Raw genomic sequence first — 26,257 nt, forward strand, 5'->3', positions numbered from 1 at the left:
AGAATGTATAAAAGACTCAGTATCAGGAATACGTAAATCCAAGATGGTAGTGCATACGAAGTATCAGAAAAGCAGTCACTTGGTGTTCTGTCTACACTTCAAGGTCTTGGGATATCCGTGTGCATCAAGGTATATAAAACGATCCAACATCAGGCAGTCAAACAGAACCAGTCTCCAACTCCATGATGGAGAAGAAAGCAGATTGAGGCAGAGAAAGACTAGACATGCAAACACCTCCATACACCATCATTCCACTTGGTATCATATATTGAATGTTTGAACGAAGATTCGACCCTCCAATGTGTTTCCCATGTAAAAGACAAAATCGGCATTGCCGTCTCTCCACACACCCCGGACTAAGCACGAAACAAGAAACGCAAACATATCGCACGCAGACTAATCAGTAAAAAGCAGAAAGGCTGGTTTTGGGAAAGAAGACGCAGGAGTAAAACGTCTTTCAATTTAGAACGGAGCAGCCAATGCTCTTTTTCGTCCTAATCGGGACCTCCTGAGGATTCTTCTTGCAATGCTGTCTGTGGTATCAAATGGGAAAGAAACCGAAAACAGGAAAAACAAAACCGCTGAAAACAAACTTCTCGAAACAGCAGATCAAGTGCCTTGGGGTATAGTGCTGCAAACTGATATCTTGATTTAACGCGGTGGCCCAATAGGAGCCGGGTATCCAGAAGTAGAATTGGAAGTACTAGGACGACCACTATCAAAAGATGCGCGGGGATCATGCTTGGGAGTCATGTCGCCCGGCGCGGTACCGAACGGAAATTTGGTATCAAAACGTGCTGGCCAACCGTTTGTGCTGCTGCTGTGGCTGTGGGAACTGCCAAGGACAGGCAAGTCGTCCTCGGGCAGATTCACACCCGAGTCATTCCATGGGTTGCGGTAGCCACTGTCTCGGGACTCCATGGAAACAAGAGAGGCCTTTGACGCGTTGCTGGATGCATGTTTGAAGAACGAACCGGGAGAGGCCGAATGGTTCTTACGACCAATGAAAGAAGAAAACGAGGAGATGCTGCCGGGCTTCCGAAGCCTCTCGAAAATCGATCCACGCTCGCTCGTCTCATCGGGAAAGTTGGGCCGGGTGGGGGAGTCGGTAACAATGGGCGTGGGAGCATGCTGCAATAGCTTCGAGTCGAAGAAAGGGAGGGACTCTTCAAACGAGTCGGACTTGGGGCGCGGGATCGCACCCTTGACCGTGGTTGCGTCAAGGCCATGGGCGACAAGCCGGGAGATCAAGAAATCGATGGCATCCTTGAGCCCACCGGCGTTGTTGCGCGTGTACCCGAGCACCACACGGTCCTCGGGAGCGAAGGTCGAGGAAGCCGAACCAGTCTCCGAAATTGGCGACTCGGGGTTTGCGTCCACCGAAGTATCAACTTCGTATTGCTCTTTCAACTTGCAGCAAACATCCTCGCGGAACTCGGGAGACTTGAAAAAATCACGCAATTCCTGAGAGCTCTGGAAAAGAAGTTCGTGACTCTCTGGCACCATTCCCAGCAAGGCATCAACAGCCTGAGGGACCTGGTACTCGGGTCCAGAAATCGTCACGACATCGCTGGCGAGCTCTGTGCTCGGGAACTCGATCTTGCAATTCCACTTCTTCTCAAGCTCATCGATCTCGGTCATGCGGGCAAGCAGTTCACGGTGGTACAATCGATTGATGATAACACGCTCAGAAACGTATTCGGCATCCTGGATGGTTATTAGAAGACCGACTCTTAACGGGCTTGGACAGCAAGATCGAATACTTACAACTTTCTCAACCATGTCCATGATTTCCTGCTTAACCAGATCGAGAGACTGGGCATTACGAGCTGGCGTCCGGCAGATGACATTGTCAACCTTGATGTCATCATCTTCCTTGCCCATGCCGCCGCGGTCCATGGCGTTGGAGAATTTGACGAAGACGGAATATTTCTTCATGATGCGTTGAATGTGCTGTCCGCCGATTCCGATGATCCGCTTGTGGTACTGATCCGGCACATGGAAAGAGATGGAAGCAGGCATTTCCTGCTCAACAAGGTCAAGGCCGTTCTTCGTGGACTCATATTGATTGCCACAGACGTCGATGTAGAAGTTGTACTCGTTGAAGCCATCGAATATGATTTGAACGTTGCCTGAAGAAGGTCAATGAGACGTTTGCAAACGGTGTGTGGGAGCGGTCCAGAAGACTTACTCTGGCCCATGATCTTGTTGATCTTGCCGTTCTTCTTTCCACTGACAAACTCCTTATGCTCATTTGCAAGCTCGATCTTGACGCGCATTTGGTATTGGCTTCGCTTCACAAACGGAATTTGATTGACCACCATCATTGCAGATTTCACCGCGTCGTCCGACCCATTAATGGTGAAAGTCAGGTTGTCAAAGCTGACTTCGGCGCCCGAATTGGTGCAGATGTCAGACAACATTGTGCGGATGTCCGCGGCAGAAGGAGCGCGGAAGCCGCCTTGGGAAGGGTCAGGCATGATGATCCACCATGAAGCACTGTAGAATTGACCGGCCTAGACAATCGTCAGAAAAGTGAACGAAACGGGGGTTCGGAGATTGTATGGCTCAACGCACCAGAGCCATTATCTCCCGCACAGTGCGCTCAACGTGCAGAACCTCGGTGCCCTGGATACGAACAAGACCCCGTTGGCTGCCGAGTTGCGGGAAGAGAACATAGGAACCGTTCATTTCCATCACCTTCCGGACCTTGTCGAGACGGTCAAGCAGAATGTTGTCAATCTTGTTGGAATTGACGATGACATCCTTGACGTAAATCTTGACTCCCATCACCAACTCCCGCAGCTTCTGTTTGGCACGGGCAATCTGCTCCTGGGTATCACCCGTGATGTACACCTCATCTTCACTGCGGCGATGGGCACCTGGAGGAGTGTAGCCGAAAATCCGTGGAAAGGGAGGGGGAAAGTAAATTGCCGTGCCGGTAGCCGCTTCGATGAGCTTGATGTTCTTGCGCGTCCGACCGCAGACCAAAGTGTGCATGGTCAACTCCAATCTCATGGCATCCACATGACGTTTGAGCTAGCGATGACTTAGTGCCGAAGATCATACTTATTGCAGAGAGGAAACTTACGATTTGGTCAATCATGATCAAAACTCTGGTCTTGGCATGCTCAGCACTCTCCATGTCACCGTAGATGGAAACCCGGAATCGATGATCCAGCCCATTGTCCGAAGCGTATCCATAGGATGAAACCACCGAACTGTCCGAATCACGAAACTTGGGGCTCAGTAGGAAAATGTCGGTGCCTGTGTAGGCGGCCAAGGTATCCAGGTGTTCCAGAACACTCGATCGAACACCCTTGGTCGATCCATCCATAATGAGATGTATGTCCACGTCGACGGTCGCGCAGCGCTGAGGAGGATAGACAAGTTAGCGAGAATTACCACCAGCTAGACATGACGCTCTGTAGTGAAAGCTCGTTTCATACCAGTAGAATGGGGGTCTCATTGAGAATTTTTGCCCGCATCTTGCGCACAGTTTCTCCGTCACCCGTGATGCAGACGTTGGTCACCAAGCCTTGAGGTCGCCTCTGCAATGACGGGACCGACTTGGGTTCTGAAGACGTAACCACCGCTTCAACCCGACCGTTACTTGACTCCGTAATCTGACGGCATAATCCGCGAAGAGATTCGACGTTGCTAGCGTGGACGGGTAGGTTGTAGACCGGGGTTCCTTCCGGGGTGCCTTCAGGAAAAGACCAGCGCTGAAGGGCGCCGGGACTCGCATGAAGCACATCATCGATATCGGGGCCGGCGAGGGTGGATGAGAATGGGACATTGAAGGAGGCGTTGACCGTGGGATCGATTCCGGTGGGAGGAGTCATAGGAGGAGCGCCGTGCGGCCGCCGAAGAGTGTGGGAGGTCATGTCAGTATGAGGTCTCGACATGCCAAAGGTAGGCGTCATCCGCTCCCAGCCATGACGGGCCTGGCCCGTAAAATTGGAGATCTTGTGCATGACAAGAATAGATCGAATCTCTGACCCCTTGAACAAGTCGAGGGGAAAGAGAGAAGAGGGAGCAGAAGGAGGGAAATGGCGGAAGTAGATCCGGGAGGAATTTGGCGAAGAGAAAGGAGAGGAGGGATCGATCTCAAGAAGGATGAAGTCGCCGTTCTCGACAGGGATGATTGGGGGAGTGCGGCGTCGGATGGAATGGCGTGGGTGGTGGACAGGGCGTTATGGAACCGGAATGGTGGGAAAAGGCAAGCAATTCGATCAACGAGACCAGGGTATCGAAGTGGGGAGATGAGGAAGATGAAGGGAAAGGAAAGAAAGGGGGAAAGGAAAGAAGAAAAGCCAAAAGGTCAGGAAGAATTGTCAATGAAAAGAAGATAATAGATGGGAAAAGTGGAGGGAGGAAGAGGAAGAGGATGAGAAGTGAGAATGTGAGTAAGAGAGAAGAGAAGACAGCTATTTTCCTCGAACGGTCTGGGTTGGCTGAATTCAGGTTCCTTAGTTGGTCGACGGCGGACTGGGAACGGGTCTTACTTGCTATTCGATTCTCCTTGGAAGATTCTTCCTATGATAGTACTATTTAGTAGATAGTGGATAAAGAAGGTAAACTAAATAGAGCATGAACAATTGAGCTACTCTATTCATCTGATCTTGACTCTCTTCACTTGCTATCATTCTCAGCCCAGTGGCCCATGTCTGTCTTTCGTTAAGGCGGAAGATGCGGGTCAAAGGTCTGGTCCAGTGTCTAGACTACAAGTGGCTCAGGACAAAGTACGGTTTGATCACCGACAAAGCAATTCTAATCATCATGATGATTGTAGTCTGTCGTTGACTGGCTACAATAATAATAGTTGGTGATGATGATAATGGGTTCTGAAGGTTCATGACCTCTCAAGGCAGATAACCCATCTATATCCTCAGGCACCTCACATAGTGCCTTACGTTGCTCTAATACTTGTTTTCAAGCCAATCCTCCTTTTTTCTCACATACGCAACTCTTCAAAACAGCCAGTATCTAAAATCCGCAGGAACAGATCAACAGAGTCATGCTGAACTGGGAGAAAGGTGTGGCTGTACGGATTATGGGCTGTCATCTCTTGCTCTTCTTGCACGGCCCACACGCTATTCCCTTTGGCGGTTTCCAAGCGAAAATGACAGTCACGTGTATTTCGTAGCAACAGCTGAGGTCGACAGCTCAGCAGACGGCGTCCTACTCCGCACACATGCTATCTCTCATCCACATGTGAGGATAGCTTCCCGTAGGTCAACGACCGATCAATCAATATTCATGTCATAAATCTGGTCCAATTACCAAGGAACTCATGTCGCTGCGGTGCACGCGAGTTCCTGCCTCGCCCGGTTGTTCCGGCCCTTCGAGTCGAGCGAATTGAATTTGCTCGGGAATTGAAGGAATCCCTTGTTCATAATGAGCTGTTTGTGTTTACCTGGCCGGTTTTATACAGTACTAAGGTACTACTGTCGATGGTCGAGTGTACCTATTCAACCGCTGGTAATACATGACTTGCCACTTGAACATGCCACAATGGTTGATCCTCAAGGGACGGTATGGAAGTGGGACTCAATCCCTCTCCTACAGTGTATTTGATTTCAAAACACTACGATTTCTCTCTGTCGGAAGTGGTTTCGATATCTGTTTCACAATTACCTAGGCCGTTTCCTCAAGTGCGGTATACGAGGCCTTGCGTCACCAGTTCCCATCTATCTCATCATTATTACTACCAATGCACGTACTTGGTTGCTCCACCCGGAACTCGAAGGGGGAGCCCAAATCAGGACATCAGCACTACAGTGCATGAGATACCTCTCTACTCCGTACCTCCAAGAGGAGCAGCGAAGATTCGGGAATTTCCGATCCTGTTTCCTGTTCTCCGTAATCATCAGCAAGTACCATGATCATCTTCCCTACACTTTTATCCTGATCAAGTAGCACCACGGATCTCTCTGAAGAATGCCAATCATATCAATGAAATTCGACCATGCCAACTCAATCGAAGCCAAGGGACCCTGTAGCGCGCAATTGGGGGGTTGCCTGGGCCTCCGTAGCATCCCAGCAGGTATGTCTCTCAAAGGTATGCTTGGGCACCATCAAAGCAACCATCGTATCCGTACTTTTAAACCAGAAGGCAAAGACCCCAAACAGAAATCCAATGCGTCTTGCGAACCATCTGCTAGCAAAGGAAAGTAGCAAATCCAAGTGCCCTCATCGACCTAAAATCAACGACGTCATCGTTGCTAGTGCTAGGTAGTTGTGGGCCTGTCTCACAACAGATAAAGTATGTCCTCCGTACATCATAGAAAGTAAGTTACCTTAGGTAACTCTGCACTGTAAAACCCACAGAACCTAACCTACCTTAGCAAAAGGACAGGCATCAACCAACTGGAATCAATCCCGCATATATTATCTATTCCCCGGGTTACGTCCCAGCAATCCCCTGGTAGCCCTGCGTCCGAGCTGCGCAGTGCATATGTATCTGTCCGCATACCGGGCGTTTCATCCAGTCTGGCGCCTATCTACCAGGTATATAGCCCGAGCAAACACAACCATGTCCATAGTTAGGCCTTCCTTAGCCCAGTGGGCGCTACATAGCGGTATACCTGTTTAAATGACTACCTTGGAACATACTTTGTAGGGGTACTGACCCCAACACGCCATGATTAAGGCATAGAGACTAAATTCTGCCTGTTGATTCGCACCGATCCAGAGACCGCTTCGGGACTTATAGTCCTCCAGAGGAGCTGTATCCTGCGCATCGTGCAACACGCAGCATGGATGTATGCTGTGGTGTTTGATTCACACACAAATATGTGGGCTGAGCTATACTAGCTTTGGGAATGGTTTAACTGCAGAATCTAACCACTACTCCATATCCTTGCAGATGATGAGCCTCCGTGTTTTGGAAAATACCATGTCATTCCTTCTATTACTGTAGTGGTATTTCTGATGCAAAGTGATGGTTTAGTGGGAAATGATCTTCAAGTACCCTTTGATGTTCAATTGAAACAGTGTACATTAGGGTGTTAGTTGAATAATTTGTGATGATGATTGGATACTCCGTACATGCAAATGAATCAACGCGGCATGATTCGGCTTCCTGCTGAATCTCAATAACGCTGGGAAACCCGATGAACTGCCTCTCTCCCATCGAGGACCACCCGCTCGGGCTCCCCTTCATAGTACCTTTCTTCTCTCGCCAGAGGACGTGGTGCAACATAAACAGGTCGCTCGATATATTCTCTTGGCCGTCGAGCGTCATCGTCTACATAAACACTTACATCTCGTTCGGCCGGGCGGACGCTTCCCATCCGCGGGATCATCTCCCGAGGCTCCTCATATCGAGTAGCAGGGGGCCGCACACTTGGCATCCTGATGATCCTTTCACGCGGTAGATCCGCCTCTTCAACATAGGTCGCACGAGTCGCAGGATACCCGGCAACTTGAACGCTACTGCTGCGTGGGTAAGGCTCTCTGTCATCAACCAGTGGCGGGACGTAACTGCGCCGTTCGCTCGGTGCGGGCCGTGGGTATTCCGTCACCCGGCGATAAGCTGCTGGCGGAGGTGGCATTTCCTGCACGTATCTCCGGCCGCCATATGGATCCTCAACAACGGAGACTGCTCGGACGCTACCACCAGGGCGTATTGGTGCTGCACCGTCATCGTAGACTTCGCCTCGCGGGACCCGACCTGGGGGTGGAGGCATGGCCTGCATTCTGGGCGGTGGCGTCCTCTCACGATAGTGATTTCCATGCTCATCGATCAAGATCCGCCGCGGAGGCGCCGTCGCACTTCCTTCGATCCAGGCCTCTTGGTAGCGCGGTGATGTCGGCAACCCAACCGCCGGGGCGTAGTGTCTGGCGTAAGTTTGGGGCGGTTCGTCATAGTACCTGACTCTTTCTTGCGGAGGCCGCTCCACAATAGTGTAGGATGCAGCGCGCAGCGAGCGAGAGTTGGGTCGCTCAATGTACTCCCGAGCATACTCGGGTTGCCGAGCCTGGTGTAAGCTTGCGACCCTCCGTAGATCTTGGTCATCGCGTACAGGGCGCCGAACGCTAAGCCTCGAAACCGTCCTTGGGTATGCGGCTTCAACGTGTGCTTCATGGTAAGGGTCGAGCTCATATGCAGGCTCGCGCACCGGCTCGATTCTCTCGTACACTGGCGTATAGGGAGGACGAGGCGAGGCAATGTCAATATAGATTGGCCTTTCTTGAGGCTGGATTGCGGGTGGCGTGTCAGCAAAAGGCGGTGGCGAGACAGGCTCTTCCTTGATATATGCCTCGGTACTGCCACCTGCTTGCGATCTGTAAGAGACAGGGCCGGGTCGGCTTCTGTCTTCCTGTAGTCTCCGACGTTTCCTCGGCATCAACTGCTGGGGCGCTATTTCAGGACTGGCAGCCCGCAGATCCTGTCTCGCATGCTGCATCCGGTTAGAGCTGTAGTCTACTGGTGGGACTTTGGGGTGATGGACGGTGGGAACCTTAGCTATGGCCAGAGGAGAAACTCTTGACGGCTGCGGTGCCGCAGGAGAAGTGATATGATTGCGCACAACCCTCACGTTATCCCTAGGTGATACTGTTTTGCGACGATTTTGACGGGGACGAGGAGGCTCCTGGTCTTGTCCATTGCGCTTGTCCGTATGCGGTTGTCTCTGCTCGATCGGTTGTTGAAGGTCTGCACTTTCCATAGGCGGCATACCTGGAGCTGGAGGTGAATACTCGGGCTCCTCGAAAGCGTCTGCCTGCTGTTGAATGGCGTGCAAGTTGTTGTTCGTGGGATCTACCTGAACCTGCTGGGACTGCCTTTGACGGTCTGCAACGGGGTAAGTATCTTGCATTTCCTGATCCGACGCAGGTCTGTTGAGGGCTTCAAGCCGTTGCAACTCATCTGAGTAATTCTCTACTGGAGCTTCAGTAGCAACTTCCTCTGAATTAGAAAGAGGCGCCGAAGATGGCTTCTGCTGAATCGGAGAGTCAGGGGCTCTACTGGAGTCGAAGGATTCATCATACGAGTCACTGGGGGCTTCCATGCCATTGAGCCCAGGAACATCGATTGATGGTGAAGGTGGAACCAGCTCAAAGGCCTTGTTCAAAACTTCCGAGACATCAAAGTCTGGCTTCGCGTCCTGCATGGCGGCTCGCTGCCGGGACTCTTGCTTCTTTTGTTCCAGCTGCTCTCGTAACGCCCTTTCCACTCTCTGGCGTTGCAACTGCAATTCCGCTCTAACTAGATCATCGGATTTGGTCAAGAAGATGGGATCAATCTCCGACGTAGGTTTGGGAATAATACGCGTAGACTGAGGCGCGCTGGTCACACCAGATGACGCATTGTTTTTGAGGGTCTGCGCACTCGCGACTCCTGCAGCTGCTGGCTTGGACTGAGATGGATTACCCTGGAAAGGAATCTGACCGCCAGCAGTCTTTACCTGAGCTTGTCTTGTTGGGGTAGGGGGATTAGGGGCATTTCGAGACGCGGTCTTGCGCACAAATTGCTGGGGAACTTTCAACCTAGGGTGAGCACCAGTAAAGATGTCGTCGCTAATTTTCAAAATCTTCTCATATTCCTTCACCTGCTCACTCTCCGAGAAGCTAGCTGATATAGCTCCAGCTTGGAGTTGAGCTGTCCCGGGAGTTGCCATAAAGCTGAAGCTCCACGGGCGGGAGGTTTGGCTTATGGGAATAACTTATATCGATACTTGCAGTACCTGTAAATCCAAAAGCCCTTTTAAACCTAGTTCACCTGTGATGAGTTGATCACTCTATCAACAGGAAACATGGAAGGTTGAGAGCAGGAAAGTCGGGTGTATTTTCGCCTTTGACGTGGCCAAGGGAGAATGAAAAAATAGCAGAATGCAAGCTTTCGAGTCTGAACGAAGCTGCGCTAGGCTCACTAAGGAGTAGTAAGGTAGACTGAGAGTCCGTGACCTTTGGCGGTCAACGCTAAGCTCTCTATGGAATTACAATGCGGGCGGTTATTCCCGCGGATTCAAGGGCGTATGGATTCACGAAGTAGCCGTTAGTTGTGAATCATCGCGGGGGGTGACTCTACTTACTTTCTCCTTTATCTATGACTCCTTTCATGTTACGGACGTATCACCTATGCCAGAGAATCCAACCTAGATTTACGCTTCCCTCATCTTTCCCTTATAGACCCTTTATCTCTCACTGTGAGATCATTCACCCTCGGAGAACAATGGCCACTGCGGAATGTCCCACTGGCGCAGTACCTGATTCTGATCCAAGGCCAGTTTTCTTCTTTGACATAGATAATTGTGTATGTATATGCATCGCTGGTATTGTCTGTTGCATTTTCTCAGATCCCAGGCTGATATGAAGTCATGCGCAGCTTTATTCTCGAGGTCAGAAACCCGGCCGACTCGGGCGCTCCGACGAGGACTGACATGGCCAGCGCAGAATGCAACATCCATGATGAGATGCAGAAATTGATCCGTTAGTTGCCTCAAATCCTCCTCACGACGAACGCACTCGGCCAAGAACCCATCTAACTTAATCACCCTCGCAGACCAGTTCTTCGTCAAGCACCTCTCCCTCCCCGCTGAAGACGCCCACATGCTCCACCAGAAATACTACAAGGAGTACGGTCTTGCGATTCAGGGTCTCACCCGCCATCACACCATTGACCCTCTTGAATTCAATCGCGAAGTCGACGATGCCCTCCCCTTAGACAGAATCCTCAAACCGGATCCCAAATTGCGCAAGGTACTCGAGGACATTGACACGTCCAAAGTGAAGCTGTGGCTGCTCACAAACGCTTACATCACACATGCCACACGTGTCATCAAGTTGTTGAAGGTGGATGATCTGTTCGAGGGCATCACCTTTTGCGACTATTCGCAGCCTCCGCTCATCTGCAAGCCATCCCAGGACATGTACGAGAAGGCGGAGATTGAAGCCGGGGCGCCGAGCACGGAGCAGTGCTACTTTGTTGGTATGCTATTTCCTTTCGTCCACTGACCTTGTCTCGGTATCATGCTGATAATCGGAAGACGACTCGCACTTGAATTGCAAACACGCCGCGGAACGTGGCTGGACTACTGTCCACCTCGTCGAGCCGACGCTCCCGATCCCTCGGAGTCCGGCCTCGCAATACATGATTCGAAGCCTTGAAGAGTTGCGGACGCTGTTCCCACACTTCTTCAAGGCTAATGTCGCATGATAGACCGGACAGGGGTTTGTTTATAGAAAGGGCTAGTTTGTATATTGTTAGATTAATGAATATATACGAAGCATCTGCGATTGAGCTCGCAATGGCGGGCTCTGTTGCGGCAGTCGATTATAGAATCAATGATATATAACGAGTCAAGACGATAATTCCGTGTGGGATAGTCGTAGCCGTGGATACACCATGCGGTCCTAGAGCCATACCAGTGTCTTCAATTTCTACTTGATCAAAGGAGTCTCCTATATATTGGCAGCATTTCGCCGTTGCTGTGATTCCTTTCTTGTAAAGCCACTTATAATCACATCTGATAACACTATGTAACTGAAATCACGACCCCCTTCTCTTGGCAAAGGTTGGCAAAGCAGCCTAGAGAGGCTGCCAGGCACCTCTTCACACAAGTGACACAACACATCACCATTCCATCTTACTCACTCCTTTTTCTTCTTTCACCCCTTCTCCGTTAGCCCACCATTACGGAGTAGTCGACCTACTATGCAAAAGCCATATACAAAAGCTTGACATTGAGAAGTAGGATTGTACATAGAGTACAGATATACTATTTCACCGTCCAATGCACTCAGTGCATTCCCGCCCAATCCTCCTGTACGGGCTCAGCTACGAAGTCGCCCCACGAGCTTCCGAATGCCATCATGTCAGTATCAACTATATTTTGGACTTTTGGGACCTCAACATCGACAATGCTGTGGCCGCAAGTACCTGGCAAGAAGCGAACTGTAGCCATCAATAACTTTGAATTACATATGTACATTTTGAATTGAAATAGAAAGGGTGCCATGAGCACAATTAAAAGAAAGAAGTAGACAATGAAGACAATCGTGGTAAGTAGAGACACCACACAAAGGCAAAATGAGCCAAGATGGCTTTGAAAGCCAATCAGAGAAACCAGCTCATAACCGCCAATGCTGCCCCTGAGATCAAAATAATAGGGCATGGAACGGTAATGATACTCGCAGAGGATTTCTTATCCTTACCCTTGTCGTTATTAGAGGATTGAGCCGAATTGTTGCTGCTGCTGTTGCTTGACGAGACGGTCTTCTGTTTCTCAAAGCCGCACAACCCAGAGTTATTGAGTTGTGCGACAGGGAAAAAGGCCCTTGGCTCACCAGCGTTCATCTCAACTGTCAGGTTGCCTACGTCGTTAGCAACCAGCTTGGAGCAGCCCAGGACTTCCATGACTTCTGTCCCAGGCGCATACGCATCCTTTAACGCAAGCTGGTACTTGCCACCGTTCGAGCCCTGGTTTGAGAAAATTGAAACAATCTGCGCTCCCTCGGGGCCCTTCCTGGTGGCGTACGTGGAGTTGTCGACATGAAGCTCTATGCTATGGTTGGTCACATAGCGGTTGTCGATGCTAATGGCGTGGTTTCGGAGCTTGTTCAGCGTTGCGGTGAGGTTGAATAGCGGGCCGGTGGTATCATAGTTCGTTGTCCAAAGAGCTCCTCGGTTGAAGGGCGTGTAGTTGCCCTGCATGTGCTGCTCTTGACCTTGGTATACTGGTCGAAGTTATTAGCCCCTGCCTGCGGGCTTCCCTGTCCTGTCGAGGAACGTACCTTGGGGGATGCCGTCTGAGAGAATGTTGAAAGCCATCGCGTTTTTTGCCAACTAATTTGTACCTGTTAGCTAATATAAAATGTCTAGGGTAATCATCCTAACCTACTGTCGTGTCATTGACCAGTGACGCAAAGCGAGGGAGATCGTGATTCTCGACGAACGTTGCCAGAAGTGTGAAATCCTTGCAATCCTTTTGCACGGCTCGGATACTTTCAGCGAGTCCAAGCATATTGCCTGCTGTGAAGGCTTGGATCAAGGGCTGATAGAGTGGATAATTCAGGACACCAAAGACCAAATCTTCGTATTTGCACACCAGGCCTGTGTCTCCGTTGCTGACTTCGCCTATCGTGAATAAACCAGCCGCCTTGGAGAAGCTGGCGACGTAGTCGTCATTCATGTGCAGCGCAGCGTCAATGCGGAGTCCGTCAATAGAATAATTACCAACAAATTGCGTGATCCAATCTCCGATCATTGCGACGACGGAGGTATCCTCTGTTTTCAGATCTGGCAGGGCAACCGTTTCCACGGCAAACCAGCAATTCTGGTATATTTCAGGATCATTCCAGTCAGTGATGGCGCAGAAAGGATGATAGTATTTCTCATCGTCAAAGGGAGAAAGCTGGGAATAGTCAATCTTCAGAGACGGGTCATCTTTCATGGAACCATTGACAGCCTGAGCCATATCATTGATCACAACATCAACAATTAGGTACATGTCTCGTCTATGGACCTCGCTCACTAATTTGCGAAGATCGTCTGCGGTCCCAAAGTGTTCATTGAGAGCATACAGATTCTTGGGCCAGTATCCATGATATGCTTCGCCGTACTTGGTATTGTCCGGGATATTTTCCACGACTGGCGAGATTTGAATGGCGGTGAATCCGAGGTCTTGAATGTAGTCGAGCTTCTCAATGATCCCGGTCCACGAGCCTCCACAGTACCTGCTGGGGTCGCAAGGTGCGTCAGGTGAGCCCTTTGGGCGAGCAAAGCGGTCTGTCATTACTTGCTACGAGGATGACACTGTCAGTACTTTGAGCCGAGACGGTCACGCTTGACGTTCGACCCATGTGATAATGTTCAAGGAAGACAAACGTAGATTGCTCTCTCAGCCCATTGCTGAGAAGACGGAGCATCAGCCGATACAAGACCGACTAATGCAGACCAGATTGCACCGTGATACAGAGACTGCCGCATCTTCGCGATCCTGTGTTGCCAGTTCTGCTGATGACTTTGAGGAGCGAGCTTGTCAGGAAAGGAATGATACAACAACGATGGATAAGTCAGAATGAACACAACTGTGGGAAGCACAGGAACCGCTTCTCACGTTATATTAAGGACAATATCCTATGTAGAGCGGGGTTCCTACAGAGGAAAGAGGACCCAAATGGCCTCGACGCCAGGAGAGAAGACATGTTTAATATACAGCGAGTCTCCTCAATGTAATCCTGCGATATTGACTCGACCAACAATTAGTCTAGTAGTCTAGTGAGAGCAACAGGGTATCCTAGCCACTATTGTAATAGACTCTTGCCTGCTTGTGAAAGTGTGGATATCACGGCCAAGGCCCGAAAAGATTTCACCAGTCCAAAGAACCCTTTTGAGGCTAAGTCTGGACTATGCGAAATTGCCTACATGGTCTTTGACCAGCAGCTAAGCATCGCTTAGACGCATTTGATAGCGTCCCACAGGGGTTTGGCCGTTCGAGAGAAAACGACTCCGAACGAGTCATCCAGAGCGTGCCAGTGCCAGGGTGTACCAAGGACGGTAAGGTCGCTAAACCATTGATGCACTTTCATAGCGAATGGTCCGTTTCCACAACCGAACGGCCTGCAAGAAGTTGTGCTTTCTGTTCTGTCCTTTGGAGAAAGTTGCCAGACCGAGGTGCGGCGCAGGAGGTGTTCCCAACTTGCCACCACGATTCTGTTGACAATTAGTTTTGTGGTAGAGGACTGAACAGTAACTTCTTTCGGGTAGATTGCCGGAATGCGCCGACGGATGATTCGCGGCGACGATGTAGTCTACCTAGTCGAAAGCACTAAGGAAATTGGACTGTGGACGCTCCGGCCACTTGCGCTTTATGGTTTGGACGCCCGGCTAAATGTGTCAGGGGCTGATGCCTCAGGCTGCAGACTCAACCAATCACGCGGCGTCGCGTCCTGAGGCTCAGGGAGCAACAAACACATCAACAACCGCATCTCCTCGGCCCTTATTCTAGGCCTGCAACCGGAGTTCCATTGGCCATTGATTGAGCAAGAGCTCTCGTTCCGAATGTTGTGCCATGTCTGAATTATTTATTGGCCATGTAGTCACTCTGACCGACGGTCGGCAGGCCACCGTCCGGTTTATTGGGACTACGCATTTTGCTGCTGGCGATTGGGTCGGCATTGAGCTGGATGAACCTACAGGAAAAAACGATGGCGCCGTTCAAGGAGAACGATATTTTGACTGTGAACCAGGCTTCGGAATGTTTATACGACCGTCTGCTATTGCTGCTATCGTTGAACAGCCTGTGCGGGAGACGAAACAACCTCCCAGGGGCGGCGCCAGTGCTCCAGCGAACAGAGGACGAGCTCAGACTGGTTCTACAACAAGTGGAATTGCCATGAAAAGACCCAGCGCTTTGCCCGCGAACAATGCCAAAAGACATAGCGCCAGTGCTGCGAGCCCCTCGCCAACTTCGCGGACCGCATCTCAGCGGACGTCTAGGGTAGATTGGTCCATTCTTGCCAATGTTCTGGTGACTGCTAACATGTCGCAGGTTCAGTCGCCGCTAAAGTCGCCGGTCAAGTCTCCATCGACCCCCGCCGTCCCTGTTTCTTCCATTCGTTCGTCCATCAGTGGCCCTTCGCGGCCGTCCGCAGTAAAAGCCCGCCCTTTGTCCGGGCCAAGGACGTCGATGGGCCCTCCTCCGCCCCCCTCTGCCGCCTCTCGCCAATCTCGATCGTCTATATCAGGACCAGCCAGCAAGGCGGCCAGACCAAGTCTTCAAAGTGGACCAACAACATCTTCAGGACAATTGAAGCGGCCTGCACTGCGCCCAACTGCCCCCAACAAGTCATCGGAGGAAACAGAAAGCCGCACAAGTGCCTTTTCGGAGGATCCTGAGATAAATCCTCACGATGCTGAGCCTGATATGGACGGAAACGAGGCACCTACCCGCAAGGCATCCGAAAAGGCACCGAGCTCGACGCGTCCGGCTAGCGGCCGCCCCAGCCTTACGTCTTCCTCGCAAAGGCAAGCACAGAGCAATTCTACCGCAGTCGCGAGGGAACTTGATGAGATGAAGACAAAGCTCAAGGTCATGGAGAAGAAACGAGCGGAAGACCGAGAAAAGCTTAAGACCCTCGAGAAACTACAGTCAGAGAGGGACAAGTTTGAAGCCATTATCCAGAAGCTGCAAGCAAAATATCAACCGCAACAGCTTGAGATTGGAGAATTGCGCAAGAAACTGAAAGATACAGAGGCCAAGCTTGAGGAGGTTGAGCGTCTCCAAGCGGAGCATGAATCAATCTTGGAAATGACAGCATTGGACCGTGAAATGGCCGAAGAGACAGCTGATGCGTTCAAGCACGAGTGTGCCGTGTTAAGAACGAGAGTTGAGGAGCTTGAACTGGAGCTGGACGTCCTAAAGGAAGAGAACGAGGAGCTGGGCCAGGTCATGAGTCCTGAAGAGAAATCCAGCCATGGATGGCTCCAAATGGAAAAGACGAATGAGCGCCTCCGCGAAGCTTTAATTCGTCTCCGGGACATGACCCAGCAGCAGGAATCGGAGCTACGAGATCAGGTCAAGGAACTCCAGCAGGATTTGGAGGATTATGCTGCGATTAAATCCCAGTACGAAGCAACAAAAGAGAAGCTGCTTGTATCTGAGAACAATGTTGAAGATCTCAAGCAGCAGCTGGAGACAGCACTCGGGGCTGAAGAGATGATAGAAGAGCTCGCGGACAAGAACATGCGATACCAAGAAGAGATCAACGAGCTCAAAGCTGCTATCGAAGACTTGGAGGCTTTGAAAGAGATCAACGATGAGCTTGAATACAACCACATTGAAACAGAAAAGCAACTGCAGGAAGAGATTGATTATCGAGAAAGCCTGTTCAACGAACAATGCCGCAAGGTCTCTCAGCAAGATGAAGTCATTGAAGATCTAGAATACACTCTGGTCCGCTTTCGGGAGCTGGTCTCTACTTTACAAGGGGATCTGGAGGATATGCGAGCATCTCAGCACATTTCGGAAGCCGAGGCGAACGATCTTACGACGCGGTCGCGAGCCATGATGGACTTGAATTTGAAACTCCAGGCGTCAATGGCCAAGACGCAGACAAAGACAATCGATATCGAACTAGGCCGTATGAACGCCGAGGAAGCTATACAACATCTGTCCATTCTCAAACTTTATTTGCCCGACTATTTTGAAGGAGAGCGAGACTCAATTCTCGCCCTTTTGCGCTTCAAGCGGGCCAGCTTCAAGGCGACTCTGATGAGCAACACGATACGTGAAAACGTATCCGAGCAAGCCTCGATAGCGACAGCTCCCGATGACATATTCGTGGCCTACGATGTGCTTGAGAAACTCCTGTATATCTCGTCTCTCAGCGACCGGTTTGTCAATTATATCACTAGCTGCTCCACTGAGAATTTCGAGAGAATTAAAGGGGCATTGTTCGAGATGGAGCCAGTGGAGCGCACGTTGAATTTCTGGATGGAATGCTTGAAGAAAAATGAACTGAACCTCAGAAAGTGTGCTATAGAACTACAGCGATCCATCGCACTGCTTTCGCATCTCGCAGAGACCCTTCTTCCTACGTGCCTCGAGGCTTTTGCGGATGAACTCTGCATGCGCTCATCGTTGACGCAGTCCTATATTGATCATGCTGCATCTTGCATGGCACGGTTAAAGAAATTGCTGCAGTCAAAGATTACGGTTCCGGAGGAAGGCGATGAGGAGTGCTCTTTGCTCTTTACCAAAGCGGATGGGTTTGTGTCCCAAGCTCGGGGATTGAAAGTTGCCCTGGGCAAGGTTTATCGTGCACTCGAAGACCTTAGATCGCGATCATTGTCTCTATCACAAGATGTTGCGGGGCCCTTCAAGAGCGCCGAAGAAGCTGCCAAGGAGCTGTCTGCTTTGGCACGTCAGCTTGGGGAGAACTTGGCGATTCTCATTAGCGATGAGGCTCGAACCGAACCCCTGACTATCGAAGAGGCATCAAAGACGATGTCAGAAACCTCCGCAGCTTATTGTCAACCGTCGGAAACAGGATCCGAAAGCAATGACACCATGTCCCTACTCTATAATCGATTACGCACCCTGGGTGGCCTCCTCAAGGAGCTGGACGCGATCTCATCCGATCTGTCCATCACCACAGAGTTTGAGAGGCGGCCTGCCCCATGGATTGCAAGAGCTGCGGAGCTCAAGTCGAATAAGGCAAACTCTCCAGACGCGGATGAGGAAATACGTCGGCTGAAGAATGAGATACATGAAGCGTCGACAGCCCTGGGCGTCAAGGACAAAACAATTGAGGAGCAAGCTCTTCGAGTAGAACTGGTAGAATCCAGAATGCGTGAGGCCACCAAGAAAGCATCCATGGTCAAGGACCTTGAAAGCAAGATCGAGGAGATGCAGGCGAAGGAAGCGGACCTCGAGGGGGTTATTGAGACACAACGCAGGGACCTGCAAGCATTGGAAGTGGAGCGAGAGGAGCTCAAGAATCGGCTTGAGCGAGTCAAACGACTCTCCGGTACAACAGGGGTCGGAACCACGACGGACGGTGTTGTCATCGATAACAGTCTCTCCTTGGCCGCCATGCGCGAGAACGAGGCTCTTCGCGCAGAAGTCACCAGTCTACAAGCGGCTGTCCGCTTCCTTCGCGAAGAAAACCGACGCTCGAACATGCTCGACCCGTACTCGGTGCAACGGGCGGCGGATCTGCACTCATGGCTCGACTTGCCGCTTACCAAACCACCTTCAAGTGCTCTGCATGACAAGGTTCAACAGACTGCATCCGAAAGCAGGGATGTCTTTACTCATCTTCTCAAGCTGACGAAAGAATCCAACATCTGCAATCTCAAGTCTACGATGTCCAAGAACAGTGGCAACCGTGTCGGCTGGCGCCCATCAAAAGTCAAGCTTCGCTACCAAGTGCTACAACAGCGTGAGAACTACGAGCGCTGGGCAGAATGGAAAGATGACATCGTCCGCCACGAGCGGGAGCAGGATAGGTTGGCCGCTGCGAAGAAGGAGAGAATCTCTCGCGAACGCGCTCAGAAACATGCGTCGCGGAACTCGGTCTTTGGTGATTTCCCCAAGGGTCTAGGCCATGGCATGATGGGTGCCGCCTGGCAGATACTGGGCATGGAACATGGTGATCCCAAAGCCTTTGACCAGCCGATCGAGACTTCTCTGGCTCCCTCTTATTAACATCTTTCAAGACTCTGCACAGAAGGGTCCTTGCTCTGTGGGTGCGGATATCATCTCTATCTGTCCAACTCTTTACAAACCCTTCTGCCATTCAAGTATCTCAACTATGTTTTGGACTTTCTGGGTGTACTAGTGTTAAATGCCACTGCCGCAACTAGTTGATGATTCGCCAGATACCCCTTTCCAGATCCTACTTCTTACCCGACCCCCTCTCAGCGCATTCCCCTTCAAAGTCTTAATTATGGATTTTGCCTTCGAGAACAGCTTCGCGTCACTTTCACATATCGTTGCAATCATACCCCTATCTGTCCACTGCTTCATGAACTTATAACTCGTATAATTTCAAGGTGTCCACGTGTACACAAAGACATCCCAAGTCAATATTTATTACCTAATGTAAATGAAACCCAAAACTGACGCCCAACAGTAAAATGTGCCGACGCTTGAGAGATGAGACATGAGGCGAAACGGATAAATGTACAACTCCAGGCTCGGTATACATCTAAGGTAAAATGCAAATGCAACCCGAAAATAGACAAGATCAAGCTCGGTTTGTTGTCATGAAAAGGCAGCAGATGAGTAATGTTGATCGGGAAAGGGCTCAGATGAATAAGATCATCACACTAATCATGAAGATGGCTTTGGCGGTCCGTGAACCCCAAGGTATCTAGCAGATCTCTTCCACAACATCACTCGAAGAAACGCGTATTAGATAAAAGAAGATTCTTTATACAATATCGGAATTGAAAGTGCTCCATCGATTTTTCTGTCAACTGTCCATCCTCAAAGTGGATGAGGGGATGCGAAGATCATAGGGCACCAGCAAGAATTGCCTCGGTGGCTATAGATTGGAAAAGTTAGCATAACGCACGCAACAAGGGGATTGGAAACGTATAGCCCTTACCTGAGTTGATATAAGGACGCTTGAGATCCAGATTGACACCGAAGCGCCTCTCCAGTTCCAATTTGATGCTCTTCTTTGTCACGGACATCAGATCGGCTGTCCGCAAAATTTCGCGGATCTCAGCGAGAATGGCATCGTCACTTGGCAAGTGGGAAAGATTCTCCATTTCCATGTCCACGTGTCGGCTCATCATCTCTGATGGCGCCAAAGACATCCGGGATCCGAAGCGAGGTAGGTCCAGCTGTGACATGGGTCGCGAGCCTGGGAACCCATACTCAGACTGAGCGGGATGGTAGGACTTGGTGCCGTAAGAGAAACCAGAAACTTCAGAACGGTCATCTCGTGAAGTCTGAGCCTCCCACAACTCTGTCTGATACTCTTCCCACTTCTTCTTCGGGATCGAGGCGGGATCGAACTTTCCTTCATCAGAGATAACGACCTTGCGACCTTTCTCTCCTGTTATGATACGTGTGTTACCCCAGCTAAAGTCGTCCATGTGCCAGAAAGAGTAGAGTGGCAAGGCGAGGGAGAAGACAGGTAGCGCAAGGATGTACACGATCATCCATCCAACCATCTCCCACTTCCGACGAATAATGAAGATAAGAGCCTGTAAGCCGTATATGGCGGCAAGTAGAATTAATGAAGTGTAGGGGATCGTCGATGTGTCCTTGGCCAGCCAGTAGATGAGGTAGATAATGTAGGCAAGAGTGACAGGTTGAATCACAGTACTGAGCAAATCAACAAACACGACGAATCTCATACTGAAGCAACAGAATCCACAAAGCTGTTGCATTGGAATCAGCTCAATAAGATTATGGACAGTGGAATTGATCCACCGACGACGTTGTGAAAGGAAGACTGTCCAACTTTCAGGAGCAATGGTCCAGGCCTTGGCGCTCGAGATGTACTTGGTCTTGTACTTGGAGTGGTGCTTGAGGAGAAGCGTGGTCAGGTACCGATCCTCACCCAGATGAAGCAGATTCTTCATGTGGAGTGTATCAACACGAATCTCAGCGTAAGCGTCGACAACCTCCTTGCTGACGAACAATGGCTTGGCGGTCTCTGCAGAGCGAATCCGATACATCGTGAAGCATCCAGGCAAACACGTGACTGACCCGAAAAGACTCTCGAAAGCTTTCGTGAGGTTGTGGGAGATGTAGTACTCATAAACCTGAATCATAGTCACCGCAGAAGTTTTAGCATTGCTCAAGGCAGTTTCACCACAGACACCAATAAGGCGAGTGTCAGACAAGAAAGTAGCCACCATCCGTGTTGCTGAATCAGGAGCGACGACTGTGTCAGCATCGACTTGCAGGATAAACTCGTAGAACGTGGGGTTGACACCAATGACGTTACGGATCTGGTGGTGCATCTCCAGTTCCATAGGGCTCATCGGATGGTTGTAGTGGACACGGTTCAGGAATCTCATCAGGACCATCTGGGAGTCACGTTTGCCTCGATTACCGGGGCGCGAGACTTCCGAAGGCTTCCCGACCTTGACAATCACAAGGAAAGGGACAATGTGACCCTGGACTTCGTACAGACCCGAGTAGACTTTGCCCATGTTGTGCTGTTTCTGACCTTCTCCCAAACTCTCGAAGCTGAGGGGCTCAGGGTCCACTGACTCGGGAACCCCTAGGATGTCGAGGACAATCCTGGGCGTGGGACGATCGTTCCCCTGTCCAATAATCATACCGTCACAGATAACGACAAGAAGCTTGCGCTTGTCGTCGTACCGCATGCGTGCCATAGAATCAATGGCGCGGCGAAGAGAATCCTCGTCTTCTGTGTAGGCAGGGACTTGACAGATGATGAACTTATCCAAATTCTCGGGCACGCTCTTCCTACCGAATTGTAGAGCAGCAAGGAACTTGAAGACGATAATCGAGCAAATGAGAATTGATATCGCGAGGATGAAGTACCGAGCAAACTCGCACTGAGCTGAGTTACGCGTGTCCACATGACCGACGAAGAAGAGATTGTCCAAACAAAATTGCATCCGATGACGCAGCGCCGAGTCGATCTTCAAATTCTCCCAGTGTTTTGACAAATCTTGGCCAGGAAGCGATTGGAAAAGCGACACAACATTGTTGTCCATGAAATCCGTGTCAACGTCTGCAGGAACCGACTCGCCGGGAGGTGCTTTCGTCAGCCGACCACCAGCGATGTAGCTGGTCAAATCATAAACCTTGCCATTGATGCTGCCAATAGACTGTGACTTTTTACCGAGCGTATTCAGATACTTTGGCGTATACCCAACATAACCTTTGAGGTAATTTGCCTTGAGCATCAACATTTGTTCATAGAACCAGTCAGGCCGGGAGTCGTTGGTGAAGTACCGGAAGTCATGGTATACGGAGTTGGTATCTGTGCCGCTGATCGTAGTTGCTGATCCCGAGATATTGGTCGGTCTGTAATCTAATAGAACCGTGGGATCAACGCTTCCTGACTTGCCCTGACAGAGTGCAGACACTTGCACCGGAAAGAGACCAGTAGCATCGACACCGGCGTACTTTTTCAACGCCGATTCGGGCACAATATCTGGATAGTGACCTGGCATGAATTTGTCCAAGTCGAAAACGACACCGCGAATAGCAATGAATGAACTATGTCCGTTCTTGCCATTGTGCGAAGACAATTCCGCTGCAGAGTAGACGTGTTGCGTGGGACAAACCAGTCCAGGAAAGGCGACAATGAAGAAGATGGCGACCGCACAGCTGAACCAAATGATCAGATTGATGGCGAACTTTTCACGCCAGGCCATTCGCACATCTTTGCGCTTCATCCGGCCAAAGAGTTTGATCAAGATGTCCGGGACGTAGAATGTGAGTAGGTAAACGAGCGCTATCCAACGCTTGCGACTACCGGAGATGGGCACCTCATCGACTTCTTCCATTTTCTTCTCATTTCCCTTCTCGAGCATCTGCTCCCGCGTTTCATGGTTTCGAAACATATCCCCAGAGTTGAAGGCAGAATTACCGGCATCAGAGCGTCCATCGAGATCACGGCTTCCGAAGTAACCCTGTTTCGCCTCGTCACCATAGATGAACGCTCCGGGGGACTGATCGGCTGGGTTGAGAAGTCGGACTTTGGAATCCCCGTAGCCAGTGCTACGAGGGTGAAGCAAACCATCACCTCCTTCATCCGACATATCAGCAGCATACACAGGAACAACACGCTCTCCGACCTTTGCCAGATCGGCCCAGCATCGCTCGCTCAGGAATACACCAGTGCTGCCGACTCTAGCCTCATTGCCCGGCCAACGCTTCTCATCAAGGACGACTTCGGCTTTCTCTTTATCGCTGCCAACGACGATGTTGCCAATCTCCGCCAGACCAAGGAACTCAGCGAATGGAAGGAAGACGCTGAAGTCCGCGTTCCGTAGCCGTTGACTAATTTCAGCAATACCGAACATCTGTACTTGTGCTCGCACGCATTTGCTGTCAAACTGATTTGCAATGCGCCGGTCGTTCGGCTTCAGGCAGAAAACGAAGTAGGGGTTCAGGTTCGTTGAGCTCAGGCATTTATTAACAATGTCCAGCGAGGAAAGAAATTGACCGGCGGCGCCTTGTATGCCACTAGTGAGCATTGCGCTTTTCCGTCTGCCGGAAGATGAATCCTTTGCGATGCTCTCTGCTTGGCTCTCAACCTCATCTGCATCTCCCGCGGCTGGCGCATCGAAAGCCAGTCGTGAAGATGGGCTTGTCTTGCGTCGAGCCATACTAGGCATACGCAAGGGCTTTGAGCTAACTTGTGCTTGCATGATAGCCGACTTCTCCTTAGGATGGGTGACTGTTTGCAAGGCCTCCTGTCCGAAGAGCTCCCTGACGAAGTCGCTTTTGGTGGATTTCATAAGCCTCATAAGGTCGCCGGAGATAAACTCTCCATTCTCCTCAATTAGGCCGTTGACAGAATAATCGACTTCACCGGCAAAGTGCTTTACGGCGAAAGCGGACCGAGCATTTTGTGAGATCAAGCTGGTCCTCTTTGAGCCCTCCACAATGATAGTAGGGTTTTTGTTCTCAAAACGTCTTCTCAGAGATTCTAGCAATTGATTGTCGGTCCGCCCGCGCCTCGTTTGATCGTCAAGGATACTGAGTAGTCCATTGCCATGCTTCAACAAGCCGCGGACAGCATCAGTATTATCAAAGTAGCTTGTTGCGGGCACCGAAACCTCTTCCCGCTCCAACTCGTCTGCCTTTCGATCGAAGAATGACTGCAGACAGAAGTTGTACAACAATTCAGTAGCTGCATTGTTGAGAAGTTGATCCAGAGTAGAACCGGTGGCGCAGGCCTGGGCGAAACCAGGGAAGTCGACAATAGAAATCGTGTTCGCAACGCTATCCTCCGCTGCACAGATCCGCTGGTTGGCGGCTTCAATTACGTAGGCGACTAGAAGGGAATATATGGTTCGTGCAAGCTCATCGGCATTTTGTCGGGCCCCTTTAGGATCCAGCATGACCGTTACTCGTTCCCGGTGGATGGTCTTAGTTCGGTAGCCGAAGCTATTTTCGAGGTCTTCAACCGACAGACCCAGGAATGCAGCGATGATAGACAGCACATCTTTGTTCTTCACAATAGTGACTGTCTCGCCACCCTCATGTGAGTATCCACCACTTTCTTCCGCATGAGTAGTTGTGGCTTGCCCACTGGCAAACTCCAACTGTCCAATATGGAGAATAGTAGCAAGGATCTGACAAATTTCGGCGATCTCGCTGCGCGGGAATTCCAATTTTCTCAAAGCTGTCTTGAAATGCTGAAAGCCCTCCAGATCATTGATACCCACCTTCAGTTGAGTCGGGTGGCCCAGGTACCTCCACCTCTTATGGCCAACGGCGCCTGAGGAGGTCGATACGTGGACGGTTTTGTCGAAGCCTAAGTGAGCCTTCTCAGCTGGACTAGTTCCAGCTAGAAGATAGTACAGCACGTGGAAACTTCGCTCTCCGGTCGGTACAGACGTGATCCGACTCCGTTCAAGTCTATGGTCAATGATCTTTCCGCCAATGAGAGTTGGGTTAACAGAAGACGACCCATCATATTGCAGCTCCAAGAAGAGTCCAGCTTTTGAGGCCGTCTGTGTGGTCAAGGATTTCGTGGTTGTCAGGGTGTCGAAGAGAAACGCCGCGTAAGATAGCTTTGACGACAATGGGGTCGAGGAGAATGAAAGGAATGCGGACAACAAGTGGGAGCGGATTGTCGTCTTTCCAGATCCGCTCTCGCCACTAAATGGGCAGAGTCAGATATAATCGCTCCACCAAGATCAACAAGAAGCTTACAGGAAAACAACGGCCTGATTTTCTCCCCTGGCGCCGAGACGTGTAAAGGCACGTTTGGCCAGATCCTCCGCCTCTCCCATTGCACTGCCCTCTTTGCCGCCATCAGGACCTTTAGTCGATGTCGTGTATGTGTTTAGACTGATCAGGGCCTGGGATGAGAGTCGGGCCGTTGGTAATCCGACGTGGAAACTGAATGAGGCGGCACGGATGTTAGTACTGTATCAACCCCTCCTGATCAGAAAGATAAGGAGAAGGGGGAGACTGTACCGGCTAGCTAAATGGGCTGTCAGATGGGTGTCTGATTGCAAATGTGCTGGTAATGACGGTAAAGACGACTGCGCATGAGACGGAGCGGCTCCCGCTGGTGACTGCGCAGCCATGATGTAGATGGTGTCGAGTCCCAACAATGGAGGTGCTTCAAATTTGAAGACGAATAATGATCCACGGCTTCTGACTTTTCGCTCGACGAATTCGATCGAATGAAACAAGAAATAAAAGATTCGACCAGAGATTAAATGAAGCCTCGAGCCCGGTTGATTCGTCTAGTCCACGCTCACGATCGTAATGAGAATGGTGATCGCGAAGTATTCGAAGACGAAGAATGGTGGAAACTTGTCTAAAAAAGCTCCTAGCACCGGCAGATAGACGAGCACATTGCTTGTGCAGATGGCAAATGCAACCTGTTGAGCACCACAGAAATCAACTTGCACGAAGGGAAGAACGACAGTGGGTGTAAGCGATCGTCGTTGACTGTGAGGTTTTGAGCAGAAGCGACCGTGTGTAGAGTGTTAGTGTTGGAAGGACTCGGAAGCGAGGGGCCCAAATACTCTCAATTATGGAAGGTATTATTATAATTATGATGGAAGAAATGGAGAAAATCAAAGTAGCAGACAGATGACAAGCTGAGAAGAGACTTG

At 50.5% G+C, this 26,257-nt stretch overlaps 6 protein-coding genes across 6 annotated transcripts; 2 read left to right on the forward strand and 4 right to left on the reverse strand.

Annotated features, from left to right (window-relative positions):
* Positions 1-651: 651 nt before the first annotated feature.
* Aspvir_000492 (KH domain protein) lies at positions 652-3,977 on the reverse strand (the record flags this gene model as incomplete). Its single annotated transcript, XM_043265627.1, has 6 exons — positions 652-1,707; positions 1,768-2,132; positions 2,192-2,516; positions 2,578-3,039; positions 3,092-3,373; positions 3,450-3,977. The coding sequence occupies 6 exons, from the start codon at positions 3,975-3,977 to the stop codon at positions 652-654; spliced, it is 3,018 nt and encodes a 1,005-aa protein (XP_043121562.1).
* A 3,120-nt stretch (positions 3,978-7,097) lies between these two features.
* Positions 7,098-9,626, reverse strand: Aspvir_000493 (uncharacterized protein; the record flags this gene model as incomplete). Its single annotated transcript, XM_043265628.1, has 1 exon — positions 7,098-9,626. The coding sequence occupies one exon, from the start codon at positions 9,624-9,626 to the stop codon at positions 7,098-7,100; it is 2,529 nt and encodes an 842-aa protein (XP_043121563.1).
* Positions 9,627-10,325: 699 nt separating this feature from the next.
* Positions 10,326-11,164, forward strand: Aspvir_000494 (putative pyrimidine 5'-nucleotidase; the record flags this gene model as incomplete). The annotated part of the gene is made up of 3 exons (XM_043265629.1): positions 10,326-10,437; positions 10,511-10,936; positions 10,995-11,164. 3 exons carry the CDS (start codon positions 10,326-10,328, stop codon positions 11,162-11,164), a joined length of 708 nt encoding a protein of 235 aa, XP_043121564.1.
* A 900-nt stretch (positions 11,165-12,064) lies between these two features.
* On the reverse strand, positions 12,065-13,936 carry Aspvir_000495 (alpha-amylase; the record flags this gene model as incomplete). The annotated part of the gene is made up of 4 exons (XM_043265630.1): positions 12,065-12,684; positions 12,742-12,793; positions 12,849-13,748; positions 13,835-13,936. 4 exons carry the CDS (start codon positions 13,934-13,936, stop codon positions 12,065-12,067), a joined length of 1,674 nt encoding a protein of 557 aa, XP_043121565.1.
* Positions 13,937-15,020: 1,084 nt separating this feature from the next.
* Positions 15,021-19,160, forward strand: Aspvir_000496 (putative dynactin; the record flags this gene model as incomplete). Its single annotated transcript, XM_043265631.1, has 2 exons — positions 15,021-15,449; positions 15,501-19,160. The coding sequence occupies 2 exons, from the start codon at positions 15,021-15,023 to the stop codon at positions 19,158-19,160; spliced, it is 4,089 nt and encodes a 1,362-aa protein (XP_043121566.1).
* Positions 19,161-19,969: 809 nt separating this feature from the next.
* On the reverse strand, positions 19,970-25,720 carry chsE (chitin synthase class Va; the record flags this gene model as incomplete). The annotated part of the gene is made up of 4 exons (XM_043265632.1): positions 19,970-20,001; positions 20,065-25,286; positions 25,341-25,529; positions 25,608-25,720. 4 exons carry the CDS (start codon positions 25,718-25,720, stop codon positions 19,970-19,972), a joined length of 5,556 nt encoding a protein of 1,851 aa, XP_043121567.1.
* Positions 25,721-26,257: the final 537 nt, after the last annotated feature.

This window comes from Aspergillus viridinutans (assembly GCF_018404265.1).
Source record: "Aspergillus viridinutans IFM 47045 DNA, scaffold_1, whole genome shotgun sequence".
In the NCBI taxonomy this organism is placed as follows: Eukaryota; Fungi; Ascomycota; class Eurotiomycetes; order Eurotiales; family Aspergillaceae; genus Aspergillus; species Aspergillus viridinutans.